Source organism: Entelurus aequoreus, linkage group LG17 (assembly GCF_033978785.1).
Source record: "Entelurus aequoreus isolate RoL-2023_Sb linkage group LG17, RoL_Eaeq_v1.1, whole genome shotgun sequence".
NCBI classification, from domain to species: Eukaryota; Metazoa; Chordata; class Actinopteri; order Syngnathiformes; family Syngnathidae; genus Entelurus; species Entelurus aequoreus.
In genome coordinates, this window is record NC_084747.1 from 35,041,667 (window position 1) to 35,066,936 (window position 25,270).

Consider the following 25,270-nt stretch of genomic DNA (forward strand, 5'->3'; position numbering starts at 1 on the left):
AAATTTGTATGCAAACTACAACAATGTGAAGCATTTTTTGGAACAATTTAACAAACCCTTCAAAGTTATCGCTATCTCAGAAACATGGATGGATGCTAAAAAAGGAATGGATGTTGACCTGGAAGGATATGAACTAAATTATATCAACAGAACCAACAAGAACGGAGGGGTAGTAGCTGTGTACGTGATGAAGAACTTAAACTACAAAGTGGTAAAAAAATATGTCATTAGCTATTGATAATATCTTAGAATGTATAATCATTGAAATATGTCATGAAAATAGCAAAAGTTGTATATATAGATCATCTAAGTCTAATGGATTGAGGCAACTTTTATTGAAATCACTCCAAAAATAATGTGTGCAGACTTCAAAATTGACCTCTTGAACCCTAACAAACAAAAGTGTATAGATGACTTTATGGACACAATGTATAGGCTGAGTTTGTATCCTAAAATCACAAGGCCAAGTAGAATCACAGGACACTTATTGATATTATTTTTACTAATGATTTGGTAACAATACCACAAGTGGCTGCTAATATCCGACATCAGTGATCATCTGCCAGTTTTCTTAATCTATCATGGAAAACTACAAGAAGAGGAACATTGATAATAAAAATACGTAATTATGACAACTTTCAAAAATGAAGTGAGAAATCAAAGTCGGGACAATGTATACAGTGAAAATTATGTAGATGATGCATATGGTATTTTTTTAATACCTTCGAGATGCTTTATGACAAACACGGTCCATTGAAACAACTTAGTAAGAAGCAAAAGAAAAATAATCAACCATGATTATTCAATTCAATTATTCATGATTATTCAATTTTATTCAACCACAAAAGGACTGAAAAATGCTTGCAACAAGAAGAATACATTATATAGAACATTTATAACACAAAGATCTACAGAGGCCGAAAACAAGTACAACACGTATAAGAACAAGCTAACTGGCATACTACGAACACGTAGGAAAGAATATTACAGTCAAATATTGGACCGGAACAAAAACAATATGAGAGCAACACGGGGCATCCTAAATAGCATTATTAAAAATGGCGCTAAGAAGGATTATCCTAAATACTTCTCAGATGGAAATGTAAAAAAAATGACAACATTAACGAAGTAGTTGAAAGCTTCAATAAGTACTTTGTGAACATTGTGTTACGTCTTCGATGCATGGCTGCGATTGTCGTGTTCCCCTCCTACGCAGGAAACAAGCAGGAGCGGCGTGCAGGTAAGATTAAGTCTTTTTTAATAAATTAAACGCAGGACAAAAATACAAGACTGAAGACGCTAGCAAGCGTGGAGCTAAACAAAACATAACATGTCACCAATGGTGAAAAACAAGGAATGCTAGCGTGTACAAAATCAGCGAGGAGAAAAACCAGGAGAACGTAAATATTGCTATAGCAAACATTGACCCAGCAACTATTGTTGGGTGACAGGAAACTATAAAGGGGAGTGATTAACCAAAACACCTGGTGGGAACACTAATTGCTAAACTAAGACAGGTGAGGAGAATCAGTGCCCATGGAAACCAACAGTAAACAGGGAAAGAGGGTGCACCCAGGAAACAGACTAAAACAGAAACATTACCAACATAAATCATGCCATGATCCGGGTAACGGATCATGACACATTCGACCAAATCTGGAGAAATATATTCCACATCCTGAGTCGGTGGTGACTTGTCCAGCTGGGATAGGCTCCAGCACCCCCGCTATCCCAAGAGGGACAAGCGGTAGAAATGGATGGATAGATGGAGTCAGTTGAGGACTTGAACTATAGACTGAAATCCCAACTCGATGTTCCTCGAAGGCAGCACGGTGGAACAGGGGTTCGTGCATGTGCCTCACAATACGAAAGTCCTGAGAAGGTCGTGAGTTCAATCCCAGGCTCGGGATCTTTCTGTGTGGAGTTTGCATGTTCTCGCCGTGACTGCGTGGGTTCCCTCCGGGTACTCCGGCTTCCTGGGGATAGGTTGATTGGCAACACTAAATTGGCCCTAGTGTGCAGGGGCGCCGAAAAGGGGGGGGTAAGGGAGACGGATTCTAGGGGCCCATGATGGAGGTGGCCCCAGAGAGGCCCCTACTGATGATGAAATTATAATACAGGGGGCCCTGTAAAGATTCTTTTCATGGGGCCCAAAATCCCTAGCGGCGCCCCTGCTAGTGTGTGAACGTGAGTGTGAATGTTGTCTGTCTATCTGTGTTGGCCCTGTGATGAGATGGCGACTTGTCCAGGGTGTACCCCACCTTCCGCCCGAATGCAGCTGAGAGAGGCTCCAGCACCCCCCGCGAACCCGAACGGGACAAGCGGTAGGAAATGGATGGATGGATGTTCCTCGAAGGTGTGACAAAAGAGGAAATAATCAATATTGTGAAAAAATGATTGACAACCAAGAAAAGATGAGAGAATGCCCAATGATGCCTCATTGCCTCCAGACGACGTGCCCATTGGTCCCCACGCACGTCACCACGGTGTGCGTGGGCGGGACTATAAAGGCGGCGTTCCACTTTGTCTTCTCTCCCACAGATGCTGCTGCACTCGCCAGTCCGTGATGACGAGTAACACGAGCGAGCAGGACAAACAGCCTGCTTGTTTTGGTATCCACGCGTGGATCGTTGTATCTGCCGTCCGCATCTGCTACGTTCGATGCTGACCTCATTTTGACCGTCTAGCTTCGAGTCCCCCCATCTGGCCACTTTCTTGAGGTCAACCACCAGCTTGTTTGCAAACAAGAGTCGGACCCTGCAAGGAAGACTTCCCCCCGCCCCGATGCATTGATGCAACCCTTTCAGTTGTGCAACGGTAAGAATCATTCTTTTTTAACAACTGTGCTCTTACATTGTATTATGCATGATTGCAATGCGTGGAATGTTTATTGCATGTGACAGCATAGCTCCATTATCCACAGTATGTTCCATACATGCTAGATACAAATAAGCCCTGTTACAGTGCTGATAATGGTGATACAAGATGATGGATTACTTTATTTTCCCCTTTTTTGGGGTGTAGCATGTCTCCTTGCTCATGCTACTGCTGCTGTTTTGGACCAGAACAATTTACTCCCTTTGTGCTGATCAAGGCCTCTTTTGTTTTGTTGAGAAATGGTATGAAGGCAGGACATTCTGTTTCATCCCATATGAAGGATCACTGGTGGTTATATATTGGTGGGGTGCAACATCCAAAATGAGAAAACTACCAAATTCCATAAATTGTACAAAAAGCATATAAAAAAAAAAAAAAAAAAGCGTGATTCCCTGTGAAACCTCACAACTGAACTAAAATGTGAGCTGGCTATATAGCTGTTAGGGTGGTTCCTTTCCTTGTTCTTGCTCATCTGTGTGTACTTGTTGCTAGGCAGAATTCAAAGGGCTCCATTTTAACGGGCCCCATGGCAAAAAAAAACAAAAACGTTGCATTAGCAAGTAAATAGTGAGCTTTCCTATTTGAAATTTTAGCCCGCTTTTTAGCGATTAGATCATCATAATTGTTCCTGTTCCTGTTCCTGTTCCTGCTTATCTTTGTCTACTTGTAGTTTCAACCGTAATGGCCCGCCTTGCCAATAAAAAATGTTGCATCAAATAAGGCTCAAATAATTAGTAATTTCCCATTATAATTGACTAATTAACTAACATTTTAGCTAATAGATAGTTGTCGAATGAACAAAATCGTTCATTTTGTTGTTACTGCTCAGTAATGGCCCTCTTAGCCAATAAAAAATGTTGCCTAAGCAAGTCAAATAATTACCCAAAAACTTCACTACTTAACTCAAATTTTAGCGAGATAGATTGTTGTTGAATCAACAAATTTGTTCCTGTTCTTGTTCCTGCTCAATTTTGTCTACTTGTTGCTAGGTAGAATTTAAAGGGCTCCATTTTAACGGGCCCCCTGGCAAATAAAAAGTAAAAGTAAATAGTAAGCATTCCTATTTGCAATTTTTGCTCATGCTACTGCTGCTGTTTTGGACCAGAACAATTTACTCCCTTTGTGCTGATCAAGGCCTCTTTTGTTTTGTTGAGAAATGGTATGAAGGCATGACATTCTGTTTTATCCTATATTAACGATCACTGGTAGTTTTATATTGGTACAATTGTGGGGTACAACAACCAAAACGAGAAAACTACCAAATTCCATAATTTGTACAAAAAGCAAAAAAAAAGAAATGCGTGATTCCCTGTGAAACTTCACAACTGAACTAAAATGTGAGCTGGCTATATAGCTGTTAGGGTGGTTCCTTTTCTTGCTCTTGCTCATCTTTGTGTACTTGTTGCCAGGCAGAATTCAAAGGACTCCATTTTAACGGGCCCCATGGCAAATAAAAAACAAACAAACGTTGCATGAGCAAGTAAATAGTAAGCTTTCCTATTTTCAATTTTAGCCCGCTTTTTAGCTATTAGATCATCATAATTGTTCCTGTTCCTGTTCCTGCTCATATTTGTCTATTTGGATTTTCCACCGTAATGGCCCTCTCAGCCAATAAAACATGTTGCCTAAGCAAGTCAAATAATTTTTAATTACCCAAAAACTTGACTAATTAACTCAAATTTTTGCTAGATATATTGTTGTTGAATCAATAAAATTGTTCCTGTTCTTGTTCCTGCTCAATTTTGTCTACTTGTTGCTAAGTAGAATTTAAAGGTCTCCATTTTAACGGGCCCCCTGGCAAATAAAAAACGTTGCATTAGCAAGTAAATAGTAAGCATTTCTATTTAAAATTTTTGCTCATGCTACTGCTGCTGTTTTGGACCAGAACAATTTACTCCCTTTGTGCTGATCAAGGCCTTGTCACGCCATATTTCTTCCCCCTACAAAACCTCCCCCCCCCCATTTACTTCCGGGGCTGCGTCCAATAAAATCACAAAGTTGCCGGGGGTCCTTAACCGGCACGCGACTGTCCTGTTTCGCGACTGTACAAAAAATAAACAATAATCGATTTCTTCAGATTCCAGCAGCTGTCAAAGACGAAGTATCCTTCCAGCGACGGGCAGTCAAAGCCGAAGTGCTATCGATCGCTGTCAATGACGTAAGAGGAAACATGACCACGGAAGTAAATGGGGGTGGGGGGGACGGTTTTTGTAGGGGGAAGAAATTTGGCGTGACAGCCTCTTTTGTTTTGTTGAGAAATGGTATGAAGGCATGACATTCTGTTTTATCCCATATGAAGGATCACTGGTGGTTATATATTGGTAAAATGATGGGGTGCAACATCCCAAAATGAGAAAACTACCAAATTCCATAAATTGTACAAAAAGCATAAAAAAAAAATAAAAATGCATGATTCCCTGTAAAACTTCACAACTGAACTAAAATGTGAGCTGGCTATATAGCTGTTAGGGTGGTTCCTTTTCTTGTTCTTGCTCATCTGTGTGTACTTGTTGCTAGGCAGAATTCAAAGGGCTCCATTTTAACGGGCCCCATGGCAAAAAAACCCAAAAACGTTGCATTAGCAAGTAAATAGTGAGCTTTCCTTTTTTCAATTTTAGCCCGCTTTTTAGCGATTAGATCATCATAATTGTTCCTGTTCCTGTTCCTGCTTATCTTTGTCTACTTGTAGTTTCCACCGTAATGGCCCTCCTGGCCACTAAAAAAAGTTGCATCAAATAATGCTCAAATAATTTTTAATTACCCATTATAATTGACTAATTAACTAACATTTTAGCTCAATAGATAGTTGTTGAATAAACAAAATCGTTAATTTTCTTGTTACTGCTCAGCTCTGTCAGAATTCAACTGACTCCGTCGTAACGAGATACTTGACAAATGAAAAACGTTGCATTAGCAGGTAAATGGTACACCTCCCCATTTAAATGTTTTGCCTGCTAGATAGTCAACAAAATGGTTTCTGTTCTTGTTTCTGCCCATATCTGTCTATTTGTATTTTCCACCGTAATGGCCCTCTTAGCCAATAAAAAATCAGTGTTTCCCACACATTCATCTATTTGTTGCGGCCCGCCACGAAAGAATTAAGACCGCCACAAATATATATATATATTTTTTTGTGTCCTGTCCAGCTTTTCAGGCAAATCATATAGTTGATGTAGATGCCCATATCGGCTGTTCAGATTTATTTTACAAAAGAGAAGTGTAGGATCAAGATTTTTGGAGCTCTTTGTTCAGTGGATCAGATGTTTGATGAAGCTTTGTGTCTATCTACCACCACTACTGTTTTCTGTTTATTTGTTACTGACTGTGGCAGGACACCTCTGCCTCTGTTTCACTTTATGTTGCTGGTAAATAATATGGTTGTAGTAGTAGGCTAAAGTTAAAGTATTTAGTATGCAGTAATTAAAAGGGCAGAGCTTTAAGAGACATTTTAGCTTTTATATTTTTATAAGATATATTTTTTGTAAGAACCACAATTAATAAATATATTTCAGTGAATAACTTATTGTTCAAATGTGTATATAAATATGTACATAAAGTGTTGTAATTATATTGTAAAATGGATGGATGGGTGGATGGATGGACGTTTAAAACAAAACTGTTATTATTGATTAGTAAGTATACATTTTTTGAGCCTTTTTAGAGAAAATCATATCATTGTAGTAAATTATGCAAATTACTCGATGATGTCATGGTGACCACGCCCATAGCCACAGGTATCTTGGCAGTTTATGGGAAACACTGAAAATGTTGCCTAAGCAAGTCAAATAATTTTTAATTTCCCAAAAACTTGACTAATTAACTCAAATTTGTGCTAGATAGATTGTTGTTGAATCAACAAAATTGTTCCTGTTCTTGTTCCTGCTCAATTTTGTCTACTTGTTGCTAGGTAGAATTTAAAGGTCTCCCTTTTAACGGGCCCCCTGGCAAATAAAAAAATGTTGCATTAGCAAGTAAATAGTAAGCATTCCTATTTGCAATTTAAATTAAAATAAAATATTGCCATAAAATAAAATGTCGTGCTGTTTTCCTTTTATGGAGTTTTATTTTTACAGATAAACACAAAAATCAAATTTATGTTCATCCAAAATGCAAAAATGCTTGTTTATCTGTGTGATGACAAATTGAACCGGAAGTAGTATTTTAGCTTTTCCTATGCGTTTAGCATGTTTTTAGCATAACGGTAACATCTTTGTTCAGCAGGAGTCCTATTGTCGTTTTTAAAAAAGTGTCATTAAACGGATGTCCGACTTTTGTTTCAGAAATGAAAATAGAAAAGATGGCCCGAAATTTGTTTTTTGATTTGCATTTAAGAATCGGAAATAGAATGAACGGAAGGTACACGGACCGTTCCTGATCCTGCTCCTGCTTATCTTTGTCTACTTGTAGTTTCCATCGTAACGGCCCTCTTTGCCAATAAAAAATGTTGCATCAAATAATGCTCAAATAATTTGTAATTAACCATAAAAATGTACTAATTAACTAACATTTTAGCTCAATAGACAGTTGTTGAATCAACAAAATTGTTAATTTTCTTGTTAGTGCTCAGCTTTGTCTTATTTGTTGCTTGGCAGAATTCAAAGGACTCCATTGTAACGAACTCCTTGGCAAATGAAAAACGTTGCATTAGCGGGTAAATGGTACACTTCCCCATTTTAAATTTTAGCCTGCTAGATAGCCAACAAAATGGTGTCTGTTCTTGTTCCTGCTCATCTTTGTCTATTTCCATTTTCCACCGTCGTCTTAGCCAATAAAAAATATTGCATAAGCAAGTCAAATAATTTGTAATTACCCAAAAACTTGACTAATTAACTCAAATTTCAGCGAGATAGATTGTTGTTGAATCAACAAAATTGTTCCTGTTCTTGTTCCTGCTCAATTTTGTCTACTTGTTGCTAGGTAGAATTTAAAAGACTCCATTTTAACGGGCCCTTTGGCAAATAAAAAATGTTGCATTAGCGAGTAAATAGTACCGGTACACTTCGCCACTTTAAATTTTAGTGTGCTAGTTAGCCTACTACTTGGGTAGATAAACTGAATTTTTCTTGTTCTTGTTCCTCCTCATCTTTGTCTATTGGAAGTTACACCGCAAAGACCCTTTTGGACCATAAAACATGTTGCATAAACAAGTCAAATAATTTGCACTTACCCATAAAACTTGACTAATTAACTCAAATTTTAGCCAGTTAGATAGTTGTTGAATAAACTAAATGTTTCCACTTCTTGTTCCTGCTCAACCTTTTTTGCTTGTTGCTAAGCAGAATTCAAAGGGCTTCATTTTAATGGCCGCCCTGGCCGATGAAAATCTCCATATAAATGAGTCAAATGATTTTTGATTTGCTAGAAAACTTTGCTAATGCTTACATTTTAGCCAGGTAGATAACAGTTTGGATGAACAGAGAACGAAGAGAAAATCTGATGGAGAAAATGTTGTCAGTTACATTTATACAGTGACAATTCCTAAAATAACTTAACAGGCAGGCAAGGAAAGGAAGGCAAGGAAATCTCGAAAAAAATAAGGATGAGATTACTTAATTTATACACACTATTTTAATGTCTTTTTTTATTCTGTATTCAATGCATCTTATTGTACATATTAGAAAGAAAAACAGTGCAATTTGCCTTGTGCCATTTGTATTAAATATGAAACACAAATTGGCATGTCATACACAAGCTAAGGACCAGTCATTAAAAACACCTCTGTAAGAATTAACAGTCAAGGAGTTTATTATTAATATTGTATTATATAGCATACTATACTGTGTGAGTAGCAATCGCACATTAAGCTCAAAGACAGATATGTTCTGCACCAGGTTATAGCTAAATAGCTCATTTCCATCTGCAGTCCGTGGTTACCTAAACTCAAGAACATGCAATAAAATTATAAAATTATGAATGATAAAAAAAATATATTGCACTATCCACAGAAAATGAGTCAACCCACATATTTTATTATCTCAATATCTGGCATCACACTATAGTAGCATGATTGCCGCCGCTACTAGGAGAGCTATGGTTCTTTGAGGGTAAACATAAATTCCAACCTGTACTGTAAAATTGTGAAGCAGAATGTCAACTGTTTAGACAATATCCATCCATCCATCCATTTTCTACCGGGGTGGCTGGAGCCTATTCCAGCTGCATCCGGGCGGAAGGCGGTGTACACCCTGGACAAGTCGCCACCTCATGGCAGGGCCAACACAGATAAACAGACAACATGCACACACTAAGGCCCATTTAGTGTTGCTAATCAACCCAGGTGCATGTCTTCAGGGGTGGGAGGAAGCCAGAGTACCCCATGCAGTCACAGGGAGAACATGCAAACTCCACACAGAAAGACCTCGAGCTCAGGGCTCGAACCCAGACACATCTCATTGTGAGGCACATGCACTAACCCCTGTACCACCGTGCTGCCCTATTTAGAAAATAATGGTTGTGTAAATTATTTTGGAAAATAGCCCTAGACAAGTTAACTATACCAGGGGTCGGCAACCCAAAATGTTGAAAGAGCCAAATTGGACCAAAAACACAAAAAACTAATTTGTCTGCAGCCGCAGAAAATGAAAAGCCTTATGTGAGTCTTATAATCAAGGCAACACATGACATAAGTGTCTATATTAGCTATAATAGCCTACTATCAAAATGATTATGTGTCGCAGGCTGAAGCAAATCTTTGTTGACAGAAATGTTGAAATTTAATATTTATTCTCCACATTTTTACAACATTAGAAACCATTAGTAAATCAGAGGCTACATAGAAGGTGAGATAACTCCTGGAAATTACTGGCTTTTAATGGCCAAAGGTGTAAATGTGTGTGTCCAAGTTGAAGGAAGCGGCATTCTGTCTTCTTTTAATAGATGTATTACAATCTTTGGCAAACTAGGTAATGTTTGCTGTGGTCTGGAGCAAGATGGCACACACACAACTATCTGAAATGCAGCCAATATTACATACAGATAATGTGTCATGAAACATGCAAAACTAAATTATATGCAAAGAGGGTAAAAGTAAATGAGCTCAAATATACCTACAAATGAGGCATAATGATGCAATATGTACACACAGCTAGTCTAAATAGCATGTTAGCACTCCAACACAAGTCAATAACATCAACAAAGCGTACCTTTGTGTGTTCAGGCACAGCATTAAACTTTTGGTGAACAAAATGAGACAAAGGAGCGGAAGATTTTACATGTAAACAAACTGTGAGTCACAGTCAAACTATGGTAAGTTCAAGAACCGGCGAAATTAGTAGGACAAAACGATGTTCACCAAATACTCATATTAAACAGTGGGCTTTCTACCAATTGGGAAGGATTGTGTCATGTTTGTCCTCAAATAAAAACCACACTTAAACAAAAAAATGTTTTCCCCCATCTTTTTACATTTTCAGTCCTTTTTTAAAAATGCCCCAGGGAGCCACTAGGGCAGCGCTAAGGAGCCGCATGCGGCTCGAGAGCCGCGGGTTGCTGACCCCGATCTATACAAAATAATTGTGCTTTTGATGAAATGCTCTGTAAAAATTGTAATGTCCATCCATACATCCATTTGCTACCGCTCGTCCCGTGTAAAAAACAAATAAAAGACAGCATCATCTGTTGGATGTGGTGCGGTACTCCCACCCAGGCCCCTTAATGCACAGCGGCACTGTTTATGACGGTTTTATGTTTAGAGCTGAAACGATTCCTCGAGTAATTGGATTACAAAATATAGTCGAGGAATTTTCGCTGCCTCGAAGCGTCGTTAATTTATTTTTTTATTTTTTATGGCATTTTGCCTCGTTTAGTAGTTAAAGCTCACGTTTAGCACGAACTGTTTAGGTATTGCACAGGGTGTTTGCGTCACAGATCATACGCCCCCTGCACTGCACAACACAGCTCCTTTCGGGTTGTTCAAGTCATGCAACCACATGCTACTTGGATAGCTTACGGTAAATCTGACGCTACTTTTCTGAGCATGCGTGGTTTTTGCTTGGTGGTGACTCACCACTGGTTGCACATTTCAAATGCAGTATTAAAGGCACTACCTAATCCACTGTTTATGTTTGATATAATGAAAACTGTTCTTATTGTTTTATTATTGATACTAAGAATATAGTTTTATTAACTTTCTCAGGGAATATTAAAGGCCTACTGAAATGATTTTTTTTATTTAAACGGGGATAGCAGATCCATTCTATGTGTCATACTTGATCATTTCGCGATATTGCCATATTTTTGCTGAAAGGATTTAGTAGAGAACATCGACGATAAAGTTCGCAACTTTTGGTCGCTGATAAAAAAGCCTTGCCTGTACCGGAAGTAGCGTGACGTCGCAGGTTGAAGGGCTCCTCACAGTTCCCCATTTTCAATGCAGCGAGAGCGATTCGGACCGAGAAAGCGACGATTTCCCCATTAATTTGAGCCAGGATGAAAGATTCGTGGATGAGGAACGTGAGAGTGAAGGATTAGAGTGCAGTGCAGGACGTATCTTTTTTGGCTCTGACCGTAACTTAGGTACAAGGACTCATTGGATTCCACACTTTCTCCTTTTTCTATTGTGGATCACGGATTTGTATTTTAAACCACCTCGGATACTATATCCTCTTGAAAATGAGAGTCGAGAACGTGAAATGGACATTAACAGTGACTTTTATCTCCACGACAATACATCGGCGAAGCACTTTAGCTACGGAGCTAGCGTGATAGCATCATGCTTAAATGCAGATAGAAACAAAAGAAATAAGCCCCTGACTGGAAGGATAGACAGAAGATCAACAATACTACTAAACACTGGACCTTTAACCACACGGTTAATGCTGTCCAACCTGGCGAAGCCTAGCAATGCTGTTGCTAACGACGCCATTGAAGCTAACTTAGCTACGGGACCTCGACAGAGCTATGCTAAAAACATTAGCTATCCACCTACGCCAGCCCTCATCTGCTCATCAACACCCGTGCTCACCTGCGTTCCAGCGATCGACGGCGCGACGAAGGACTTCACCCAATCATCGATGCGGTCGGCGGCTAGCGTCGGATAGCGCGTCTGCTATCCAACTCAAAGTCCTCCTGGTTGCGTTGCTGCAGCCGCCGCTAATACACCGATCCCACCTACAGCTTTCTTCTTTGCAGTCTTCATTGTTCTTTAAACAAATTGCAAAAGATTCACCAACACAGATGTCCAGAATACTGTGGAATTTTGCGATGAAAACAGAGCTGTTTGTATTAGGATACAATGAGTCCGAATACTTCCGCTTCAACCATTGACGTCACGCGCAAACGTCATCATACCTTTTCAACCGGAAGTTTCCCGGGAAATTTAAAATTGCACTTTATAAGTTAACCCGGCCGTATTGGCATGTGTTGCAATGTTAAGATTTCATCATTGATATATAAACTATCAAACTGCGTGGTCGGTATTAGTGGGTTTCAGTAGGCCTTTAAGTGGTTTGTCTGTTTATATTGTTTATGTATTGTTGGCACGTTGAAAACAGCTCAGCGGATTTGCGTGGAGAAACCACCGTTTAAACGGCGCCGTATAATAATCATCAAAAACGCACGAGAGACAAGAACTTCGTTTATGCGGTCACACCACACAGCACATACGTAAGCGCACCTGTTTTTATTAGCACACACAAATTGGCACAATCAACCACGGACGCATTTCAGCTGTGCGTGTCAGCCTTCAATAATGAAAACAGGTGTTTAGGAAATAAAAGACAATTAGGCCAAACGCAATAATTGAGGGCACATCTTAAGATGTATAATTAAACCTTAGTTAAGCAAAAATATTGCTCCGGCCCGGCTGCACCAAATAATAATATACATCCATTTAATAAAGTCAAAATACAAATAAGGCAACAAGAGAAGTATCCCACACTTCTCTTTTGTAAAGTAAATTTGTACAGCCAATATCGGCATCTACATCAACAATATGATTTGCCTGAAAAGCTGGACAGGACAAAAAACAATAAAAAAATACAAAAATATAATTTATTCGATTAATCGATCGAGATATTCGATAGCATACTCAATTACTAAAATATTCGATAGCTGCAGCTCTAGTTACAGTCATGTTGGCCTCAACCTCGTTTTTTGTAGAAAACCATAACAGCTGCAGTAGGCTCCAGTGATTCCCTTCCTTTTCCTCCTTCGTCTTCTTCTGCATGTGAACTGTTGAATATTTGATGTAAAGTTCCGTGGTTAGTGCAAGCAGCAGCTATGTGTGTAAATAGGACAAAACCCCCACCAGCAGCTGCTATCAAATCACAGAGGGGCTTTCCTAACATAATTGGTGCAGCAGGCAAAACTGTCTCCCAGCCTAAAAATGAGATACAATTGAATTTTTTATGCATTTATGGCAGCGCCTCCCGAGTATGGCAAAATATAGGTCAGTGGCCCTGCAGAGCTCCACCATGGCACTCATACAGTTTAGTGCATGCAAAGGTGGAGGAGGAAGAAGATGTGTGCACTCATGCATTCACACATTGGTGATAGAATGAACATGCAGTACATTTTAATGGAAATGACCCAGATTTGCTACGTGTGCAGTAGCTTTACAGGTGTCATCAGCTCCACGTCGTTCTACTGAACACACAGGCAAAGACTGTGTTTATTTGCATGCGCGCACACCGTTGCTAGTGGCGATCAAACCCAACCCACCCCCACCCTGCGTGTGCCCGATAATCAAGTCATTCCGGGGCGCAACTTGACCGCCACGCCGTTGACGAGTCTGATTAATAGAGCATCAGTGCTCATTCAGACAGAGTGGAGCGGCGAGGAGCCCGCTATCGATTGTCTCAGGCTTCAATTTTAAACTGCAAGGTGGGAGACAAATGTCACTCGGAAATGTCAATGTGTTACTTTTGTGGGCGGGGAAAAAGAATTACGATAGAAAAAGTGAGCCCAGAGGAAACAATAACTGGTATAGAGAAATGATATTGGTTAAGATTGGCATCTTAGTCAGTCTTTTTTGAGTCATCTGTCTTTGCGTTCACCCACCTGTCTATGTCTGTCTACCTCAGGGGTCGGCAAGCCAAAATGTTTAAAAAGCCATACTGGACCAAAAATAATAATAAAAAATCTGGCTGGAGCCGCAAAAATTAAAAGCCTTATAGAAGTGTTATAATGAAGGCAACACATGATGTAAGTGTCTATATTAGCCTACTATCAAAGGCTGATGCAAATCTTTGTTGACAGAAATGTTGTATTTTAAATTTTTATTCGACACATTTTTGCAACATTGGAAATCATTAGTAAAATGGAGGCTTCTCAGAGGGTGTGATAACTTCTGGAAATTACTGGCTCAGAATGGCCAAAGGTATAGATGTGTGTGTCCAAGTTAAAGTCTTCTTCCAATGGATTTATTACAATCTTTGCAAGCTGGGTAACGTTTGCTGTGGTCTGGAACAATATGGCACACAACTATGAGAAATGCAGCCAATATACATACAGATAATGTGTACATGAGACATGCAAATATAAATTAAATACACAGAGGACATAAATAAAGGACCTTAAATGAGCTCAAATATACCTACAAACGAGGCATAATCATGTAATATGTACACACAGCTAGCCTAAATAGCATGTTAGCATTGATTAGCTTGCAGTCATGCAGTGACCAAATATGCCTGATACGCACTCCAGCACATCAATAAAATCAACAAAGCTCACCTTTGTCCATTCACGCACAGCATAAAACGTTTGGTGGACAAAATGAGACAAAGGAGTGGCATAAAACACGTCTTTCTGTGGCAGCATCGGAGAAAGTTGTACATCTAAATAAACTATGGTGAGTTCAAGGATGGCTGAAATTAGTAGGGCAAAACGGTGCTTGCCAAATACACTCATCAGTGAAGCATGTTTAATATAAAGAGTGTGTTTTCTAACAATTAGGAAGGTTTGTGTCATATTTGTCCTCCTACAGAAAATATATTTAAACAAAAACTAAAACATTTTCTTCATCTTTTTCCATTTTAACACATCTCTGAAAGAGGTCCAGGGAGCCACTAGGGCGGCGCTAAAGAGCCACAAGTTGCTGACCCCCGGTCTACCTCTTACTAGAGCTGTGTGATATGGACCAAAACTGATATCCCGGTATTTTTAGGCCGATTGTCGATGTATGATATCCATCGGTATCTTAAACAAAACGTAAAAAAACACATGACTGTTACTATCAGTGTGCTAAAAAATTACTTCAAAAAAGTAATTAATTATAGTTACTCGTTACTTAACCTAAAAGTAATTAAATTACTAATGGAATTACTATTCAATAAATGTAATTGATTACTAGGGAAAGTAATTGATGTGTTACTTTAAACAAACAAAAAAACTTGAAACATATGTCATAGGCAGTTGAGAGAAGATTTATACAAGAGAAGCGTGTACGTGCGTGTGTGTGTGCCTTTAAAAGGCGGTGCCTGTTGCCAAGTGGCGTGTTAGCAGTTAAAAACCGGTAGTAACTTTGACTTTTGACTCTGACGACTGTTCTGTTGAATCTTTTCCCCGGATAGTGTTACCTCTGGTAATAAAGAGATTGAATGTGCTTCGATGGCTGTCATATGTTATTGTCCACAAACGGGGTATTGTTTGGATTAAATGATTTCCACTTCAATCATTACTCCCACGGCACATGGTAGCATTGTGTTTGTGTGTTGTTGTCTGCTGTTACTGTGTGATGTTGCCTACTTCTATTTGGTATCAAGTTCATTTTAGTGTGGTGCTGGTTGTTGCTTTCATTAGTAAACAGATATTTCCTGCATTGAACTTGCTGTGCTTTTTACGCTGTCTTGTTGACAGAAAAACACATCAAAAGTAGCGTGCCACGTTTCATCAAGAGTATCGCTGATGGTCTGATCTGGAACGGACCAGGGGAATCCAATTGTTTAAAGAATCTTATCTGTGTGAATGCTTTCACACAATTAAAACAAAGCATCGCGAAGGCCCACGGCGAGTGTTGAGGCGATGTGATTTCTGCCCAGTGCTCTGAATGCCAAAGTGAAGAAATTCAATGAAGTGAACGGCGGGAGTACCTATCATAGGCAGGATCACCTATCATAGGCAGGATCACCTATCATAGGCAGGATCACCTATCATAGGCAGGATCACCTATCATAGGCAGGATGAAAATATATTATACAGTAGTGTTGTCCCAATACCAATATTTTGGTACCGGTACCAAAATGTATTTCTGTACTTTTTTAAATAAAGAGGAACCACAAAAAATGGTATTATTGGCTTTATTTTAACAGAAAATCTTAGGGTACATTAAACATATGTTTCTTATTGCAAGTTTGTCCTTAAACAAACTAGTGAACACACAAGACAACTTGTCTTTTATTAGTAAGTAAACAAACATAGGCTCCTAATTTAGCTGCTGACATATGCAGTAACATATTGTGTCATTTAAAAATGGGACCCATAACCTCCCTGCTTGGCACTCAGCAACAAAGGGTTGGAGTTGGGGGTTAAATCACCAATATGATTCCCGGGCGCGGCGCCGCTGCTGCCCACTGCTGCCCACTGCTGCCCACTGCTGCCCACTGCTCCCCAAGGGGATGGGACAAATGCAGAGGACAAATTTCACCACATCTAGTGTGTGTGTGACAATCATTGGTACTTTAATCTTAAATCTTAATTTATCATTCTATTATTTTGTCAAAATTATTAAGCACAAGTGGTAGAAAAGGAATTATTAATCTATTTGTCCGACCGTTTCTATGTTGGCTACCTCTCTTTGTTTATAATGTCTATTTTCTGCTGGATCTACACTATATTTTATGCTGCCTTTTTTTTGGTTGCAGCTGTTACATATACTGTAATATTGTACATCAGGGGTGTCCAACTTATTGGAGCTCAGGAGCCGCATGGAAGGATAAATCTGTGCACACGCGGGCCGGACTATTAAAATCATGGCATTAAAACTAATAAATAAAGACAACTTCAGATTGTTTTCTTTGTCTTACTTTGGCCAAAAATAGAACAAACACATTCTGAAAATATGACAATAAAAGTATAGAAAAAAAATACCCGGCAGCGGTAAATTTTAGATCAGGGGTCCCCGAATACGGCCCGCCAGCGTCCAAAATCCGGCCCGCGGGAAGTCTCAAGTTTTTCTTTTTTAAATTTGTCCTTTCTAATCTAATTTAATGTATTTACATACACTTGTAAAGAACATAATGTCATGGCTGTCTTGAGTTTCCAATACTTTCTACAACTCTTACAGTATTTTTTTGTGATAGAGTGATTGGAGCACATACTTGTTGGTCACAAAAAACATTCATGAAATTTGGTTCTTTCATGAATTTATTATGGGTCTAATGAACATGTGACCAAATCTGCTGGGTCAAAAGTATACATACAGCAATGTTAATATTTGGGTACATGTCCCTTGGCAAATTTCACTGCAATAAGGTGCTTTTGGTAGCCATCCACAAGCTTCTGGCAAGCTTCTGGTTGAATTTTTGACCACTCCTCTTGACAAAATTGGCGCAGTTCAGCTAAATTTGTTGGTTTTCTGACATGGACTTGTTTCTTCAGCATTGTCCACACGTTTAAGTCAGGACTTTGGGAAGGCCATTCTAAAACCTTAATTCTAGCCTGATTTAGCCATTCCTTTACCACTTTTGACGTGTGTTTGGGGTCATTGTCCTGTTGGAACACCCAACTGCGCCCAAGACCCAACCTCCGGGCTGATGATTTTAGGTTGTCCTGAAGAATTTGGAGGTAATCCTTCTTTTTCATTTATCCCATTTAAAGCAACAGTTCTATTGGCAGAAAAACAGGCCCAGGGAATAATACTACCACCACCATGCTTGACGGTAGGGATGGTGTTCCTGGGATTAAAGACCTCACCTTTTTTCCTACAGACATATTGCTGGGTATTGTGGCCAAACAGCTCAATTTTTCAATTCATTTGACCACAGAACCTTCCACCAGAAAGTCTTATCTTTGTCCATGTGATATCAGATGAAACAAAAATTTAGTTGTTTGGAGGAGAAAAGGTGAGGCCTTTAATTCCAGGAACACCATGCCCACCGTCAAGCATGGTGGTGGTAGTATTATGCCCTGGGCCTGTTTTGCTGCCAATGGAACGGGTGCTTTAAATGGGAAAATGAAAAAGGAGGATTACCTCCAAATCCTTCAGGACAACCTAAAATCATCAGCCCAGAGGTTGGGTCTTGGGCGCAGTTGGGTGTTCCAACAGGACAATGACCCCAAACACACGTCAAAAGTGGTAAAGGAATGGCTAAATCAGGCTAGAATTAAGGTTTTAAAATGGCCTTCCCAAAGTCCTGACTTAAATGTGTGGACAATGCTGAAGATCAAGTCCATGTCAGAAAACCAACAAATTTAGCTGATCTGCAACAATTTTGTCAAGAAGAGTGGTCAAAAATTCAACCAGAAGCTTGTGGATGGCTACCAAAAGCGTCTTATTGCATACAGAAATGACAATGAACATTATTGCACTACAAATGGAGCAATACAAATAGCAATAGCACTATTGATAATGAATGATAACAATAATTGACCTCTATTATCAACAATACAATTGTTCAAATGCAACAGTACATATATGTAATGATAACTTGAAATACAAAAGAAAGCAGATAAATGGAGGGGAAGAAAGAGAAGCCAGCTATATTAACCTTGTAGATTGTTATAGTAACAATAGTTTAAGCTTTGTCAGTGTGCCATGTGCTACCCAGTTTCCCCTAGGGCAGGGGTCGGCAACCCAAAATGTTGAAAGAGCCATATTGGACCAAAAATACAAAAACAAATCTGTCTGGAGCCGCAAAAAATTAAAAGCCATATTACATACAGATAGTGTGTCATTGATTGATTGATTTTGATTGAGACTTTTATTAGTAGATTGCATTGTACATATTCCGTACAATTGACCACTAAATGGTAACACCCCAATAAGTTTTTCAACTTGTTTAAGTCGGGGTCCACGTTAATCAATTCATGGTAAATGAGATACAAATTGAATTAAGAGGACTTAAAGGAAACTAAATTACCTCAAATATTCCTACAAATGAGGCCTAATGATGCAATATGCACATATAGCTAGCCTAAATAGCATGTTAGTATCGATTAACTTGCAGTCATTCAGTGACCAAACATGTCTGATTAGCACTCCACACAAGTCAATAACATCAACAAAACTCACCTTTGTGCATTCATGCACAATGTTAAAAGTTTGGTGGACAAAATGAGACAGAAAAGAAGTGGCATAAAACACGTCCTAGAAAGTTGGAGAAAGTTATACATGTAAACAAACTACGGTGAGTTCAAGGACCACCAAAATTAGTAGGACAAAACGGCGCTCGCCAAATACTCGAATCAGTGAAGCATGTTTAATATAAACAGTGTGCTTTATAACAATTAGGGAGGTTTGTGTCATGTTTGTCCTCCTACAGAAACCATATTAACAAAAAAATATATTTTTTTCCCCTCATCTTTTTCCATTTATCATACATTTTTCAAAAAGCTCCAGAGAGCCACTAGGGCGGCGCTAAAGCGGCTCTACAGCCACGGGTTGTCGACCCCGCCCTAGGGTAACAACGTTAATATATGTTTGATGAAACGTGCATGAGTGTATGTATGTATATGTACTTGTATAAGTACAGTATGTGTATTGTACAGTGAATGTATATGTACATGTATGTGTATATGTATGTTTGTACAGTGAATGTTTATACATATACATATACATTCATTAAATTATTTTAAAGTTGAAGTGGAGCCACATAAATGGAAGACCGCCCACAAAATGGCACATCCTGAAGAGACGCTCAGAAAGCAGCGTAAAAACAGTCTGTATAACATAATATATTCAACATTTTTACCAAAGGACCACCGTTACATGTTACACAGACCACACGGAAGCGTTTTAAGTGTAAAACTAAAATCATAATATGACTCCTTTAAATGGCTCTCCTAAATGGTCCACCATGGTTTTTGGTCCATATACCGTATGTCATAATGCTTGAAATGATATCAATCGTCTATCTTTTTTATCTATCTACACATCCATTCATTCATGCATGTGTTGATCCATACAGCCTCTGCATGTATGTCTAAATTATATGAACTAAATCCTGTAGTCTGAACCCTGTTAAAACAATTTGAAAACCAAAATCTGTTTGACCAAGTGTGCTTCTGCCGTGATTATTGTTGACACAGAAATGGAAGGCATATCACTTTTGTTCAAAATAACCTACTCATTCGCCACATGACCTTTGACCCTCAAGTAACATAGAAGCTAAATCGCTTATCAAAAATAGGTGGTATTCTTACATGTTAGGGTTATGGTTAGAGGTGGGGGAAATAATTGATTTTTAGATGCATCGCAATTTGGACTATGGACAATTATACATTTGATTAGTAAACGTCAATAATCGATTTCTTTATTGTAAATAAAGTAATGCGGACAGTTCTAAAATGTGTCTGACTGCAGCGAGCCACCTCACCGAGAGATCCAACCAACTCCTTTATTTAAGGGCACTTACTTTCCAGTTTTCCACACATTTCCATTAATTAAATTAAATTAAATTAAATTCAATTAAATTCAATTAAATTCAATTAAATTCAATTAAATTCAATCTAATAAATGTGATGGGAATTTCTTACTAAAAAATGAACCGTTTTTAAAAGTTACAAGTATTGTTGTCCTGATACCAATATTTTGGTAATGGTACCAAAATGTATTTTGATACTTTTCGGTACTTTTTGATACTTTTCTAAATAAAGGGGACCACACAAAATGGCATTATTGGCTTTATTTTAACAAACAAATCTTATGGTACATTAAACAAAGGTTTCTTATTGCAAGTTTGTCCTTAAATTAAATAGTGAACATAGTAGATAACTTGTCTTTTAGTAGTAAGTAAGCAAAAAAAGGCTCCTAATTAGTCTGCTGACATATGCAGTAACATATTGTGTCATTTTCCATTCTATTATTTTGTCAAAATTATTAAGGACAAGTGGTAAAAAATGAATTATTAAACTACTTGTTCATTTACTGTTAATATCTGCTTACTTTCTCTTTTAACATGTTATATCTACACTTCTGTTAAAATGTAATAATCACTTATTCTTCTGTTGTTTGGATGCTTTAAAATAGTTTTGGATGATACCACAAATTTGGGTATCAATCCGATACCAAGTAGTTACAGGATCATACATTGGTCATATTCAAAGTCCTCATGTGTCCAGGGACATATTTCCGGAGTTTATAAACATAATATACATTTTTCAAAAACGAAAGAAGATGTTATGATGCCAAAAAATATCGATGTAATCATAGTACTAGATACGCTACTGTACTTGGTATCATTACAGTGGATATCAGGTGTAGATCCACCAATGGCGTTTGTTTACATTTTGACGCCGGTGAGCTACGGTGTGTAGTGAAGCTAGTTTAGCTATTCGGGTACTTTTTAGAGGCGGTGTAGTACCGAATATGATTCATTAGTATCGCGGTATCATACTAATACCGGTATACCGTACAATTCTATTTGCAAGTGATAAACGCTTATTTAGTGAAAGAAAATGTAAAACTGCAACAAAACACATAAATCAAAGATACATCAATAATCGATTTTAAACGAATCGTATCTCCTGAATCTTAATTGTAAGTGAGGTGGCCAAAGATTCCCACCTCTATTTACGGTTATGGTTTAGGTGAACAAATAATGTTTAGTTACTTAAAATAGACTAAAATGAAAGATAAAGAGAATGCAGAGAGAGAGAGACCCTTTTTTTAACACAGTCAAGTAAAAAGCCTGATATACAGAAATATGGAGACACCATCATTCAACAGCAGGGTACATTTCTCCAAATGTATACAATTCTCTACTTATAGTTTGTAATATATTTTGTTGTCAATATTATCAAGATGGCGGCGCCCTGCTCAGGCTGCGGCTGCAGAGGCTCGTGGTAGTAATGGAAGTTTTTTGGCAAAATCATCAGGACTCCTCTTCCTCCTATCCGGGAAAATCGCAAAAAGCCGCTGCCTGACCAGGGCTCAGAAAATCTGCAGAGACTCCTCCCACCTCCACCAAGGACTGTTTTCACTGCTGAACTCTAGAAAGAGGTTCCGCAGCCTCTGTAGTAGAACCTCCAGGTTCTGTAACAGCTTCTTCCCTCAGGCCATAAGACTCTTGAACGCATCATAATAATCCCCTCAATTCCCCCCCAAAAACGGATTAACTCGCTGGAACATAAAGACAATATAACATACATCCATAAACGTGGATGCATATGCAAAAGTGCAATATATTTATCTGTACAGTAATCTATTTATTTATGTCTGCACCTTATTGCTCTTTTATCCTGCACTACAACGAGCTAATGCAACACAAACATTTCCTTATCTGTACAGTAAAGTTCAAATTTAAGTGACAATAAAAGTAAGTCTAAGTTTACATTGAAGTACAGTTGATATAATGAGGCAAAATGATAATATACTTATTGTAAATGTTGTAGTTATAGCCAGCGTACGTTTGAGTGATGAGGATGGGGCGTTAATTAGAATCGGACGATAATTGGAAATGATCTTCCAAATCCAATTAACGTCAGTTAATTATCAAGAATATTGCACATCAAAGCATTAGATATCAGATCATGGTTTACTGGTGAGAATTGTTTTCTGTATATGGTTTTAGGAATTACAGTATGCAATTAGTTGAATGGAGAGCTATTTAGCTAACAGGTGTCAATCTGTGTATTTTATTTGTAACCTTTCTAATATAAGGAGAATAGACCGCGGGGTTCCCCAATGCAGCTGCTTCTGTCCTCGGCTCTTCTCTATTTTTTTACTAATGTATGCAGGTGATTTTACACTAGAGATGTCCGATAATGGCTTTTTTGCCAATATCCGATATTCCGATATTGTCCAACTCTTAATTACCGATTCCGATATCAACCGATACCGATATATACAGTCGTGGAATTAACACATTATTATGCCTAATTTTGTTGTGATGCCCCGCTGGATGCATTAAACAATGTAACAAGATTTTCCAAAATTAATCAACTCAAGTTATGGAAAAAAATGCCAACATGGCACTGCCATATTTATTATTGAAGTCACAAAGTGCATTATTTTTTTTAACATGCCTCAAAACAGCAGCTTGGAATTTGGGACATGCTCTCCCTGAGAGAGCATGAGGAGGTTGAGGTGGGCGGGGGTAGCGGGGGGTGTATATTGTAGCGTCCCGGAAGAGTTAGTGCTGCAAGGGGTTCTGGGTATTTGTTCTGTTGTGTTTATGTTGTGTTATGGTGCGGATGTTCTCCCGAAATGTGTTTGTCATTCTTGTTTGGTGTGGGTTCACAGTGTGGCACATATTTGTAACAGTGTTAAAGTTGTTTATACGGTCACCCTCAGTGTGACCTGTATGGCTATTGACCAAGTATGCATTGCATTCACTTGTGTGTGTGAAAAGCCGTAGATATTATGTGATTTTTGAAACCGATACCGATAATTTCCGATATCACATTTTAAAGCATTTATCGGCCGATAATATCGGTAGTCCGATATTATCGGACATCTCTACTTACACTACATGCATCTTCAAATAAGTATTTTAAACAATGTACTGCAACACAAACTGGACTGTGTATCCAGTTGGGTTAAGCGCAATGGAAACAAAATACATATTTTTGGGCTTTAAACACACATTAAAATATACAACCTCTGTCACCCGCTTAAAAGGCATTTCTTTGGAGCAGGTGCATTGAACTGAGCTGTTATGGTTCACCATAAATAATTAATTGAATTGGTCTTGACCTATAAATAAGATTGTGTCGAAAATGTGCAGGACTGTTTCTGTTATTAAAAGATGTGCTTATTTTATGATGGATTCTTCAATCAAACACGTTGTACAGTCATAGGGCTTGTCTTGTTTCGATTATTGGTCCGTTATTTGGTTATGCGCTACAAAAAAAGATATTCAAAAGTTCAGATTTTGCAAAATAAGGCTGCACAGTTGGCACTAAAATGTCCACTTTGGACTAGTACTGACAGTATGCATCAATAACGCTCATAGTTATACATTAATAAACCTTTTATCAAAAACCTTTGGGTATTTTTTTATACTATTCATATTACCAGGAGGTCAAATGGATTACCGTATTTTCCGGACTATAGGGCGCATTAAAGAGGTCATATTATGATTTTTTTTTTTAAATGGAAAACATCCTTGTGGTCTACATAACATGTAATGGTGGTTCTTTGGTCAAAATGTTGTATAGATGATGTTTTAAAGATCATCTTCAAGCCGCTTTCTGACAGTCGCTTCCGGATGCGCCGTTTTGTGGGCGGTCTTATTTACGTGGCTCAACTTCGACATCGTCTTCTCCCCATCATCTTTGTTGTAGCGGTGTAGCGTGCAAGGACGGGAGTGAAAGAAGTGTCAAAAGATGGCGCTAACTGGTTTAATGACATTCAGACTTAGACTTAGACTTACACTTCCTTTTTATCGTCATTCAAATTTGAACTTTACAGTACAGATAAGAACAAAATTTTGTTGCATTAGCTCATGGTAGTGCAGGATAAAAGAGCAATAAGGTGCAGATATAAATAAATAGATTACTGTACTGATAAATATATTGCACTTTTGCATATGCATCCACGTTTCACTTAAATCAATAACGGAGCAGCATCTCCTCATTCGTAGACGGCTTTATTTACATGCTTTCATTTTGACCGCGTCTTCTCCCCGCCTGCCATGTTGTAGGTTTTAGCTCTTCCATATCGAATCTACTGACAGATATAAGTTGGAACTATACGCTACTTTGTATTAGAAAAGGCAACAACGGAGGATGCATGTGCATGTTACGAGCCAGTCTTCCCCAAGGGAATAGAGGAAAAAGAAGGAACTTATTGACTACAACGTCGGACTACACAGGTGGACTCGCGCAAAGCTCTTTGGGTAAAACTATACCATATATGGAGATAGCCGCTGATGTCACTAATTGAATACGAGACGAACCGGCCAACTAACCCCAACATATGTTATTCCGTCGGAAAGGTCTGGTTCACGCCGATGGCCGTATTTTAAATTGGGAACATTGCAAGTTACCATGGCGACGCTATTCACGATTAAACAAAAAAATTTCCCGTATAAACAAAAAAAATGTGCCAATTTAATGGGTACGAAGACAGGTAAGATTGCTTTATAAATATCTCTGCCATGCCTCCATGGTTTCACTTCAAGTTTTCGGGACTTATGCAGATCCCAGATACACAAAAACAGGTACCGATTGGTAAGAAAAGTTGGTTTTGTGTAATCGGTCCCCTTTAAATAATGTAAGGGGTTTTAAAAACTAGCTTCCTTTTATTCTTTGTTTTATACGTACATGACCTGTTTCTAATTGATGTATTGTA

At 38.4% G+C, this 25,270-nt stretch overlaps 1 protein-coding gene across 2 annotated transcripts in view; it reads left to right on the forward strand.

The window, feature by feature from the left end:
- The first annotated feature begins 2,540 nt into the window (after positions 1-2,540).
- The window catches only part of rnf122 (ring finger protein 122), a 55,696-nt gene continuing 32,966 nt past the window's right edge, over positions 2,541-25,270 (forward strand). For both annotated transcript variants that reach the window (XM_062025574.1, XM_062025575.1), the window contains exon 1: positions 2,541-2,817. In XM_062025574.1, coding sequence (XP_061881558.1) covers positions 2,793-2,817 — 25 coding nt within the window. In that variant the 5' untranslated portion in view covers positions 2,541-2,792. The remainder of the gene's footprint in view (positions 2,818-25,270) is intronic.